This window comes from Mustela erminea, chromosome 11 (assembly GCF_009829155.1).
Source record: "Mustela erminea isolate mMusErm1 chromosome 11, mMusErm1.Pri, whole genome shotgun sequence".
Taxonomy (NCBI): Eukaryota; Metazoa; Chordata; class Mammalia; order Carnivora; family Mustelidae; genus Mustela; species Mustela erminea.
In genome coordinates, this window is record NC_045624.1 from 56,583,375 (window position 1) to 56,595,769 (window position 12,395).

At 39.5% G+C, this 12,395-nt stretch overlaps 1 protein-coding gene across 3 annotated transcripts in view; it reads left to right on the plus strand.

Annotated features, from left to right (window-relative positions):
* The first annotated feature begins 593 nt into the window (after nucleotides 1-593).
* Nucleotides 594-12,395, plus strand: part of SNX13 (sorting nexin 13) — a 129,955-nt gene continuing 118,153 nt past the window's right edge. Inside the window, exon 1 of one of the 3 annotated variants that reach the window (XM_032303919.1) lies at nucleotides 594-1,399. In XM_032303919.1, the coding sequence (XP_032159810.1) occupies nucleotides 800-1,399 (600 nt within the window). In that variant the 5' untranslated portion in view covers nucleotides 594-799. The remainder of the gene's footprint in view (nucleotides 1,400-12,395) is intronic. The other 2 variants (XM_032303917.1, XM_032303918.1) reach the window with 2 other exon arrangements.

Sequence of the window (12,395 nt, forward strand, 5' to 3'; positions counted from 1 at the left end):
TTTTATAAAATAGTAACATTGTTAAGGAAAGGAGTAGAGGTGTGGGGAACGAGATTCTGGAAAGGGGAATGAACCATTGGCGTTAGTTTCCCCAAATTGTACCCCTTTGTACCCCTGTAAAAAAGAGATGGAAGGGTTCTGCATTTCAAATCTGAAAATCTTCAAATTTTCTTGTAAACTAGTTTCTAATACACAACAGAATAATACACTTTGACAGCAGGTTCAGGTAAACTACTTTCACTCAAATTCAGGTGGAAGTGGCTGCCTCCAACTCCACACGTTGCAACCCATCTAGTGGTAGATTCAGAATGGGGTCAGTCTCAGGGGCTCCTACGCACCGAGTGCCAGAGTTCAGTTCCATTTTAAGTTGGCACTACTTATACGGACAGCTGCTGAAATCTGCACACCCTGATACAGACCCATAATATATCAAGAAGCCAGGAGAGCTGTAGAGATGGCAGTTAAAAAGCAAAAGCGGCTCCCCCCCTCCAACTCGTTTTTTCCAGGTCTCTTAGAAGCAGCGAAACTAAGCCCTCATTGTCATGCAGGTGGTGGCCAATCACCTAATCTGCGACAGTCCGCACGGCTAGGATCGTGGGTAAAGCTGATATGCCTGTATCAATTCTACAACCTGCCGCGCACCCCAGAAGAGGGTTCGCTGACGACTGGTCAGGACAAAGGAAAGTTTCTGTCAAAGTTCCGGAAGACAGGGGCTGCGTGGGGAGCAGTTTCAGATCATATTTAACCCCAGTCGCGGAGGGGGCCGACCCTGCTCTTCGGTCGCCGGTGGGCAAAGGAAATGCGAGAGGGAAGTTTTTCTACAGGACATCGGCCGCCTTGTCACCGAGAGGCGGGAGGTGCGCAGCGCCATCAGTCGAAGGCTCGGTCTCTGCCGGTCTCGCTCCACCCCAGAGGCGGCCTACCCCGGCGTGCGGTGGAGGACGAGCGAGCTCCGCTGGCGCGCGCGCCGCCTCCCGTACTGGCCCTGCGCTGGGGCCGCTCTCCACTCGCGGTAGTCCCAGGTGGGTTTGGGAACCCAGCTTTGGAGGCCTCACCGCCGTGTCGGAGTGGGCCCCGCGGCTTCCGCCTTCACTTCCCCACGCGCCGGCGCCATGGAGACGGTCACGAGTGGCCGGCGGCTCCTGCGCCCACCAATGGGAGCGCACGTCGCAGAGAGACGCGGACGTCGCTCTTCCAAGATGGCGGCGCGTCCGTCGCGAGCAGCCGGGCCGGGGGGAAGCCAGCGAAGCCGAGTAAAGCCGCCGCCCGGGAGAAGACTGAAGGAGCTGTTCCGGCCGTTGGCGGCGGCTCGGGCAGTTTTCGTTGCTGCTACGGCTGTTGCCATGCGGCGAGGCTAGGGAGGAGCTCGCTTCCCCGGGGTGTAATAATGTTAACAGAGGTAAGCGGCGACGGCGGCCAGTGTTTACCTGTGAAATGGGGAAGGGGCCGGCGCCAGCTCTTCCGAGAACATCATTTCTCCCGCCCGCGGGCCTGACCCTCTGTAGAAGGCCCCGGGGCCGGAGGAGGAGCGGGGATCCTACAAGTGCCCCCTGAATAGGAGCTGTGCTGACTCAACAGAGTCCCACCACCTCCAGCTGCTGTGCCTCCTCTTTCGCAGTTGCCACTTGCCTGTCGCCCGTGGCACTGGTCACCCTCCTGCTGTCGCTACCTAACTCATCGCTTCCTTCGTGGTGTCCCCTTACACGCTGCTCTGTAGCAGCGTTGGTCTCTGCGTTGCTGCTAGTTCCAGTTCCCCTACGGTTTGCCCGAGAGCTCCCTTCTCCGGTCCCTGGCCTCCAGGGCCCTCCACTTCCAAGCTCGGTCAGCATCCTGGGTTTGTCACTTGGCCAGACCGGTTTTTACCCACCCCCTACTTTGCCTACTTAGTGAAGTGGACCTTCTTTCTCAAGCCACACTTGAATAGCCCAGTTATATCACCGTCCTCCCTCCCCCCTCACACCCTGTCACCTTTTTAAGTCGTAGGAATCGGGAAGTTCAGTTTAGCACCTACATACACTCTTGATTTGCGTAAGGCTCCCTTGCTACCCTTTGTGGAACAGTTTTGTTTTGTTTTGTCTTAAACTTGGACCTGAAATGGAAGTAGGGCAGCTATGACTAGCCAATCAGTTTCCCTTTTCTAGTGCTTCAAGTCCACTGCAAAAAAAAGCAGACTTTTTGAAGAAGTAGAGTTTGCCTTTACTAGCAGTACTTTAAGGGGAAGAACTAAATTGGTCTCATTAGATACTTGACCCAAGTTAACACAGTTATGTGTACTGGTATATGCTCGTGTAGGCGTCACTGAAGAGAAATTCTGCAGCTTGTGGATTTGAGGAAATATCTTAGAAGCTACTCGCTTGAAGTCCTTTGAAGGTTCAGATGTCAGCTGTCAGGGACTAGTTTGGGTAATCTTTGTGGGCTGAGTTAAGGATAGGAAACAGTTTTAATGGGCAACAGGGAATATTCGTACCTGGGCCAAAAGAAAATAAAAACGTTTGTAGATGAGTGGCTTTTGTTGTGTTAAAAAGTGATAAAGGATTTACTTGCCTTTCCAATTTGTTGAACCTCTGAGGAAGTTCACATTTCGGTATTTGCTCTTGATCTGCACACAGAGCTTTGGAATATGATTTATCTGGTAAATACTGGTTGGTATTAATTCATGAAATCCTTATTTCTTGTAGTTTGTAGTTCACTTAATATTTCTAAATCCCACATATTTTTCATTCCTGGAGTTTATTTAATTTTTGGAAATTATGATGTGTCTTAACTTTCTGTTGTCATTAGCAGTATTTGGTTAAAAAAGAAGTCCTAAGTAGCAGAAGTTCTATTTTTACCTTCAGTGTGATATTTTGGTGAGAATAATTAGCCTTACAATAAGTTTTAGTGGAGTCTTTAATGTCTGATATTTTATGACATGATCTTCTGATGAAACTTGGCTTAGGTTAGCATGGTTTAAAGGGTTCTAATGTTATCACATGAGCTCAGTGTCTGCTACTAAAATGCTAGTGTCTTGATTTGGCAGGACTGTACCTTTTAAGCCTCTGTATTGTAAAGTGGTTTTGTGTTTCAGTGAAATATTTTAAACAGTACGTCATTGATGGTAGTAAGATGTACTTTAGTGCTTTGTGTGTGTTGATTGGTGCACAGCTTGTAGTGGCTGAGCCAGGTTTCCCACCTTGGCAGTCAGTCCTTGCCGAGTCCATTCTGTTAACTACTACAGTGGATTGCCTTCCCGAAGGAAGGCCCAGATTAAATGGGACTTGGATTTTATCTTTGGTTTTTAGTAGTTATTTTATAGATGAGAAAACTGAAGCCCAGAGACTTCAAGGGTCTCTGTCCAAATGTCCAAGGCCAGCATTTATTAGTGGCAAATGTGAAACTTGAATCCCATCTCCTGACCTAGTATTTCTGACTGTATAGCTTTCAGTGAGTAATTTTCACCTCTCTTAATAGATTTTATAATACACTACTTTTGCCCAAATACTGTCAGTAGGTAAACAGAAATATTACGTGAGAAAGACTTTTTGTTTTACCTTTAGCCTTTAGTTTTTAAGACTCAGAAATAGTCTGTTTGGAAATACATTAGATATAAAATTTTACTCAGTATTGGTTACTAAAAAATTAGTAGTGTGGGACTCCGTTTGACTGCTTCTCTTTGTTCCAACATAGATCAGGAGATATTAGGGGAAGTGATTTAATTCATGTTAAACTTTAAAATACATAATGATGAACTATGTGCAGAAGAATCTCTTGTTCAATGAGCAGACTTTATGCTCCAGAAAGTGGTGAGTGGTACTGTCTGCTTGGTTCTTTGATATCTCAGCATTGAGATGGGAGATACGGTCTTCAATAGCCAGATGAGAAGACTGAGAGTTAAAGTAGTTGGCTTAAAATTATGTAACAGGTGGTGGAACCAAGAGTCACACCTATGTCCTTTTATTCCAGATTGTGTGCTGTTTTTGTGACTCAGTATGGAATGAATGCATCATTAATTTTCTTTTGTAGCTGATAATCATCAGTAAACTATTTTGAGGTTTACTTTTTTTTTTAACCAGGATGAGGATGCCAGGTATATAGATACATAATAGTAACAGTAGTGATAAATATTCATATGAAACTTCAGTTTTGCATTTTGTCAAAATAGATCTTTGAAACCTTTCAGAACCTATGCCAGTGGCCAATTAAGGGCCATCTCAAGTTAATGGAAAAAATTACCTAGTTGAGCAAATTGATATGTATGTTGAACTTTGAAACCTGTGATGGTAGATTAGCGTGAATTGAAAGTACAGCCCCAGTATGTCCTCTTGCATTTTTTTTTTTTTTAAGATTTTATTTAGTTATTTGACCAGTTATTTTGATCACAAGTCGGCAGAGAGGCAGGCAGAGAGACAGGGGGAAGAAGGTTCCCCACCGAGCAGAGAGCCTGATGCAGGGCTAGATCCCAGGACCCTGAGATCATGAACTGAGCCAAAGGCAGAGCCACCCAGGTGCCCCTTGCCTTTTTTTTTTTTTTTGGTTTGTTTCCCTAAAGGGAGGCTAACATAGTTTTCGATTTAAACTTTTTGGCTTCAATTTGTATTATATTCATTATCAGTACAAATGACATATTTAGAAGACTTGCTAGCGATATTTGTGTGTCTTTTGCATTTTCCAAATAAGTATGACTGGTTTGTCTGTTTTAAATGTCTAGTTAATCTTTTTCCCCTTCTACTGTCTTTGCCCCTGTTAGGACTTCTGCTATTTTTTTTTTTTTTTAAAGATTTAATTTATTTATTTGACAGAGATCACAAGTAGGCAGAGAGGCAGGTGGGATGGTTGTGGGGGGAGCAGGCTCCCTGCAGAGCAGAGAGCCCAATGCGGGGCTCGATGCGGGGCTCGATGCGGGGCTCTATCCCAGGACCCTGAGATCATGACCTGAGTGGAAGGCAGAGGCTTAACCCACTGAACCACCCAGGCACCCCAGGACTTCTTACTCTTAATGTTACTCCTATTTGTCATAGTGTACTTGAAAATTATTTGTTTAATACCTATTTGCCCTCTACTCCTCTCTTTTAAAAAAGAAGCATAAATTTACATATATCAGAATTAGGGTATGGGATGTTTACTTGAGGATTTGTTTCAGTTAATCTGAATTTTCATAGGATTAGAATGTAATGAAATACATTAGGATATAAAGAGGTATTTAACAAAGAATTGTCATTAACTACATTTTTAAACTTTTTTTAAAAGCTTTTAGGGTTATGGGTCTGAGCATTTATTATTACAGAATACTAAAGGTATAGAAGATACAGGATAATATATTGAATTTAAACCTAAGCTGTGGTATACTCTGGAGGTTGTTTTTTGCTAACAACCAGTTACTAGCCTGTTGACATTGGTCTTCTGCTTTTAAAAATATGGAGTAAAACATTGTAGCTGTTTAAGCTTAGTCGTTTGGGTTGTGAGCAGATGTGAGGTGTTAGATAAAAATGGTTTATATTTGTATTCAGTCACTGCCACCCAGATTTATTGGTTTTTATATACTAACGCTAATTGTAGCTTTTGTGATTAACAAATAAGATATAGGTGGGAAAAGTTGCACTCTGTAGCGCTTTTAGAAGTCCCAGATTAATAGTTGTTGAAGGAATAAAATTTTGTGTTTCAAATACTTTCTGAAGATATTTGCACAAAGGAAGTCAGTAGGTTTTTTCTTTCCGGATTTTACAGTTTTTGATAGGTGATTTGCTCTTAAAGGTGATTGAGTTTGCATTATAGTACAGAGTTGTTTAATCATGTGATGGTAATTTTATTTGTCAGTGTAACTGGTCATGGGGTGCCCAGATTAAACAGTTACTTCTAGGTGTGTCTGTTAGAGTGTCTCTGGATCAGGCTGAGATTAACATTTGAATCAGTGCACTCTCTAAAGTAGATTGCTCTTCCTGTTATGGGTAGGCACTCTCTAATCCCTTGAGGGCCCGGAATAGAACTATAGGTGGAGGAAGGAGGAATTCGCCCTCCCTTCCCCTGCTAGAGCTGGAACGTCCCATCTCATTTCCTTGAATTGGGATTTAAATCTTTGGTTCCTGGTTCTTAGGCCTTTGGACTGAATTACCACTAATTTTACTGGGTCTCCAGCTTTTGGATGGCAGATGTGGGACTTCTCAGCCCCCATAATCGTGTGAACCAGTACTTCATAATAAATCTTAAAAAAATCCTTACTTCTTATTGGTTCTATTTCTCTCCGAGAACTCTAATATAGAGACTCTGGTGTTTGGATGGGTTGTTTCAAAGTTTGTTGACCACTTTTCCATAGACATTGATAAGAAATTGTTTTCTTAACTAGTCTACTCTATGTTTATAATTAAAAGTGCTATACTGGGCGCCTGAGTGGCTCAGTTGGGTTAGCAGCTGCCTTCGGCTCAGCTCAGGATCCCAGGGTCCTCGGATGGAGTTCCACCTTGGGCTCCTTGCTCAGTGGGGAGCCTGCTTACTTCTGCTCTCCCCCTGCTTGTGTGTGTGCTCACTTGCTCTCTCTCTCTCTATGACAAATAACTAAAATCTTGAAAAAAAAAAAAAAGATTAAAGGAATTGGTTGTATGTCATAAGGCCACTGGAAAATGTATTTGCTTTTGATCTTTTCATGTGGTAATTGCCAACATATATATAGCTTTTCGCAGATGACATGGGATGTTTTATGTATTAATCTAGTCTTGTTAGATGTGCTCACGCTTACCTACATTTAGTCTCATTTCTAGTGTTACTGTGGAAATCTCCTAAAGGGAAAAGAAAAAGGGTATGAGAGGATGTTTGCTTCAGGTGGAATCAACCAGGCTGTGTTAGCTGCGTAATAATGGAAAGAGGGAACATGAGCTTTTGGAAGAGGAAGAAAATAGGTTCTATCATGGGGAAGTTTTCAGCGCTGGTCACTAAGTAGCTAGCCATTTGGTGGTGAAGCTAAGTGACTTTATGGCATTCCTGAGAGAGGTTCTTAGGGTATGGCTTTTTAAACGTGTTTTGAAATTTTGTGGTTTTACAGACCATTAAGTGTCCTCTCTATCGATGGTAATCTAAAATTGACTTTCTGTTTCTTAGGTTTAATTTTGATACTACAGCACTTTAAATATTTGGAAGGAGAGAGAGAAATTTGAATTAAAGCAAGTGGACAGCTTTAAAATAGTAAACTATTTGACCATTAAAAAGGTTTAAAATTGAGTGAATAAACAGGCTGGACTCATGGTGGTAATGCATGCTCATGTCTGTCAACAAATTACATGTGCCACAGTAGTGGTACATAGACAATAACCTGTTGTTAAGTGGTATGAGGATGAGTTCCAACTTCACTTATTTATGATGTGACATCAGGGGAGTTGTTTGAAATTTTTGAGTCTTAGTTCCCTTCTTTGTAAAATTGGATAGTAGTAGCACTTCCTAGCTGCTCTCATATTGTGAAGATCAGATAAAATGATAGAGAGTACAACTCTGTAAATTTTCAATCATTATACAAATATTTGTGGTTAATACATCAGGTTGTCCCCCGCCCCCCATGCCTTGCATTGATAAGAATCCAAGTCCTAGGCTCCATCTAGCTTTATGGCTCATTTGCTTCTTAGTGGGTGGATGGATGGATTCTCAGAGAAAGAGGGTGTCCCCTGGCTACTGGTGTAGATATAGGGGAGGCCAAGAATAGGTTAAAAGAAGTGAAAAGAAGAAAAAAAAAGTTGACCGAGAGCATGTCTTGCAAACTAGTAATGAGATTAGTTTCCTGTGTAGTTGGTAAACTGAGTCCAAAGAATTTTTGAAAGAAAAAATATTTTGAAAAAGTTCACTTATTTGAGGGTTAGCAGTTATTTCTACATGTCCTTAAATATTTGTGGGAAAGTAAATCTTTTAATCAACCCTGATAAATTCTTGAAAGGAAAAGGTGTTGTTTAGGATAATTTTTATAAAGCTTTGGTTATAACTTGTATCAGAGGTTAATTTTTGCAGTTTAATTTGTTCACTAAACATAAATACATCTACTATGTGGTAGGCACCTGAGAAGTTCTGGTGCTCAAGGGGTGAGTCAGATCTGAAACCTGCCCTCTAAAAATTCACTATCAGAGCTACCTTGTGCCAGTTTGGCATTCATTCACCTGAAGCCTTGAGGTCTTTTGTCAAAATAAAACAGATAACATAATTAAAGGATGAAAAATTAAGCGGAAGAAAAGGTTGGAGTATGTAATTAAAAGGTAATTACTTTCATTAGCTTTATAACTCCAGGTTAAAACTACCAGTTTGGATGAGATGGTAGCTGTTAAAATGAGTTTCTCTTTGTTATTGAAGAGTCAGCCCATCTCTTCTGTCTGTATTTGCGCCAAGCTAATTCATAATAAATTTTTAAAAAAATGAGAAAAGAGAGGTAAAAGAAATTTGTGTATTTGTCATGTTCTTTGTTTGTTTGTTTTTTGTTTTTTTTTGGAAAAGACTTTAAATCTCCTTAAGGGGTCTACCATAGTCTACTGAAGGATCTAGCTGAATTCCATTACCCCATAAAAGTAATGCTTAGCTCCACCCTCCTCTATTATATATTCATTTATATGCTTATTTTGTGTTTCTTCCCAGCCCAATGTGAACTCTTGAAGATGGGGCTCACAGTTGTGTTCCCAGTACTTGGAATAGAGCTTAACATCTAATGTCCTCACTAAAATCTGTTGAGGGGATGAATGTTAAATATTCTTTGCAGTAAGATTAACGTACAAGTGAAAAATCATTAAGACAAAAATTGTCTACCATAAATTTATGCCAGCACATTAATTACCTTTCAAAGATTGGTTATTATCAGTGTCCATTAGATATTTTTTAATAGGACACCATGGTTGAATATTGTGTTTGGGATCACAAAACCAAAAAAAGTTGAACACCAGTCTTTTTGTTAGAATGTATTTTGTCTTAATTTTTCTTACAGGTAAAAATTTGGTTAGATTGATGTCATTTTCATATGACCAATTACAAATGCAAGAACAACTTAGATTTTATCTTGTATCTCTTAATACTTGGTTTTTATTATGATTTTATTTGTATTACTTAAAATTTGTGTTCCTGTACTAGGTAAAGCTTTGTTTCTAGCAGTACAATAATGCTGATTTTTGTGGTGTTTTGTTGAGTGTTTTGCAGTTCGTATAACCTTTAATGCTACCTTTTTTTTTTTTTTTTAAAGATTTTATTTATTTATTTGACAGAGATTAAAAGTAGGCAGAGAGGCAGGCAGAGATAGCCGGGGAGTAGGCTCCCCGCCCAGCAGAGAGCCTGATGTGAGCTTGATCCCAGGACCCTGAGATCATGACCCAAGCTGAAGGCAGAGGCTCAACCCACTGTGCCCTCCAGGTGCCCCCCCTTTAATGCTATCTTGAAACTTTGCGAGTATGACTAAAAATTTGGTTATGGATTTCAGAAAGTTGGAAATTTGGGATACATTTTCAAGGAGGGCAGCTGCTACCTTACTCTCTTGACTAAAAGCCTCTTGGTGTCATTGTTAGAGACAGAACATTGTTAGATCATTTCAGCCATCTACAATTCCATTATAAATTCAGAAATGATACGTACCACAAAGTTCAATGAAACAATTCTATGTTCTGCTGTGAAAATTAAACTGGTTTATGATCTTTAAGTTAGTACCAGGCACTTCATGTACATTAACTGGAATAATTTACTGTTCTTGGTTTATTGCGTTGTTCTTTCCCAATTTCCCGAGGAATCTTTTTATTCTTATGCATGTGTGAAACCCACAGGGTGTATCTTGGTTTTTTCACCATAGATCTGCATGATTGGAGAGTCCTTGGATGTTACTGTGCTTAAACCTGAATTGGTTTTGCTCCTGGAACCCTGGAGCTATTTTTATTTTTAGCCTGGCTATGGTTTGGCACTGTAGAGAGAGTGTGATTCTTTACATTATGACTTTTAAGGCTAGAGCTGTGTGACAGCATAGATGTGTGGAGAAAGGCTTTTGGATGCACCATCATTTGAGGCTTGGAAATTATAAAACTGATTGAAGTTGTGCAGTGTTAATAGAAGAATTAAACATTTTATTTTAGTTACTACATAAATTTTGGGAAGTAACTGGTCTGATTTTAAGATATGTGTTATCCAGTGTTTAAGTCATAATATTGTACTTTACATTTGTTCTTGTTGTCTCTTCTCGAGTTTATTTGAGATGGCATATTTTTCTCAGGGTACTTAATCAGACTGCAGTTATTAATATAATCAGCTATTTTTATACCTGATGTTAATCACTAGTATCTGACACATTTTCTTAAGTAGCACCTAAATGCTCAACACCTAACCCTGTGGAATAGTCTAATCCTGGTAAAGTTTGGCAGAGTAAGAGAAAATGGGGTAAGGGGAGGTTGGAGGCAGCTTGAAGGGTTTAACAACAAAGAGAAAAAACATCTGAAATAACCTATTTTAAAAGAGTGGGTGTATTGATTACATAAAAATTTTAGAAAAATCATTTAGGCTTGAGAGTATTTTATAATTTATTAAAATTGTGTTTTATGAACTAAAGTTCAGCAAATTAATGTCTGATAACTCAGAATAGTGAGTCAAGTAAAGGCACTAATGCAAAATTTAGTGTGATTGTCTTTGTTCTGGGGCGCAAAGTGCTAATTATCTCTCTTTTCTACCTATGCATAAATCTTTGTATACATGCATATTCGTATTTTCTAATCACAATTGAACATTTCCAATTTCTGAGGAATGTATGCTGATGATTAAGAGCAGTGGGTGGTGTCAGATTATTTGGATTTGAATCAAAGTTTTGTCACTTCAGAGCATTTTGATTTTGGAAAGTTATTAACCTTTTTGAACCTTAGTTTTCTCATCTGCGTGACTGTAAATTAATGGTATTTACGCCATAGTGTTGTTATAAGTATTAAGTGAAACAACACATTAAATCCTGTGAATAATGTTTCCCACAGTAATACTCAGTAAATCCTAGGTTTTATTCTTATTTTTTCAGATGTAAATAGCAAGTAGTTTATTTTCATAGCTTAGAATTTAGTGTTTGAAGTTGTTTTCTGTGTTCTTTGTTTCATGGTAGAGATTTTAAAATGTCAAACTGGGGACGCCTGGGTGGCTCAGTCTGTTAAGCGTTTGCTTTTAGCCCAGGTCATGATCCCAGGGTTCTGGGATTGAATCCCCATCTTGGGCTTTTGGGAGTCTGCTTCTCCCTCTGCCAGCTCTGCCTGCTGCTCCCTCCTTCGCCTGTGCTCCCTCTCTCTCTGATAGGTAAATAAATAAAATCTTAAAAAAAAAAAAAGCAAAGAAATTCTCTTTGACCCAGATGACCAGATTTTTCCCTCTCTCAGTTTTTACTAACTCTGTAATTTATGTATTACATTGAGAGCTAGATTTAGAAAATTTCAGGAGGAAATTGAGAGGTGATACCTGTGTCATAGAATTGGTCATAACTAGAACTTTTGACTAATTTATCTATTCTATATTAAAGCTTTTACTGTAGGTGAGTGAAATGAAAAAGTTGTAGTACAGTTTCATATTGTGCTTTAAAAATGCCAGTGTTAACGTAGTTTTCTGTTATGGAAAGTATTATGATTCTTGTCAGTTTGATAAAGTTTTATGTAAAGTAGCTTTGAATTTATAGAAGTTCTTCTGTTAGTTTGTTCCTTTAATAGGGAATAGGCAAGGGATGTAAAAATCCTTTGTTTAAAAAATAGACGCAGTGGCATGATTAGTAGTAGTAGTATCGCGCAGTGAGTTAAGAAAAGGACTGAGGTCTGTGTTACTACAAATAAAATTTGTACTTATAAGTTTAAATGTGGATATTAAGCATATAAATTACTTCAGTCCCTCCACACGACAGCTGCCTTTCTGCGTTCATGCAATAATAAAACAGTTATACACAAGGAGGGGGTGTTGTTATTATAAAAACATTTTACTTAGCTGGAGATTATGCCATCAAAGTCCTTTGTGGGTGAATCTGTATCTGTCTTTATGTTCCTTTCTGTACTTAATTTTTCTTTTGTTGGTGAGGCTTTGTAGATGTGTTGATTATTTTCCCTTACCTCTTTTATTATTCTCCTCTCTCTAAGCTTGCAGCTTGCTCTCTCAGGGCTTTTCCCCCAACCTTACCCTTTCCTCCTTCTTGCAAAGAAATTAAATAGGCGATGATAGAGTATTTAACTTTCATTTTTACACACCACGAACAGATATAAAAATATTTTTCTGTTGTTAATTTAAGAGGTGAACAAATAAAACAGCATGTATATATTTAAAGCGATACAGTGCAGTATAATTTTTTTTATGTTGGTATGCCTCTCGTCTGAATTTATCTTATCAAAGACTCATGATCTCTGAGTTAGTGAACACCGTTGGGCTTTTTTTTTTTTTTTTATTGTGAGTTAAAATGATCTTGTAGTACTTTCAGG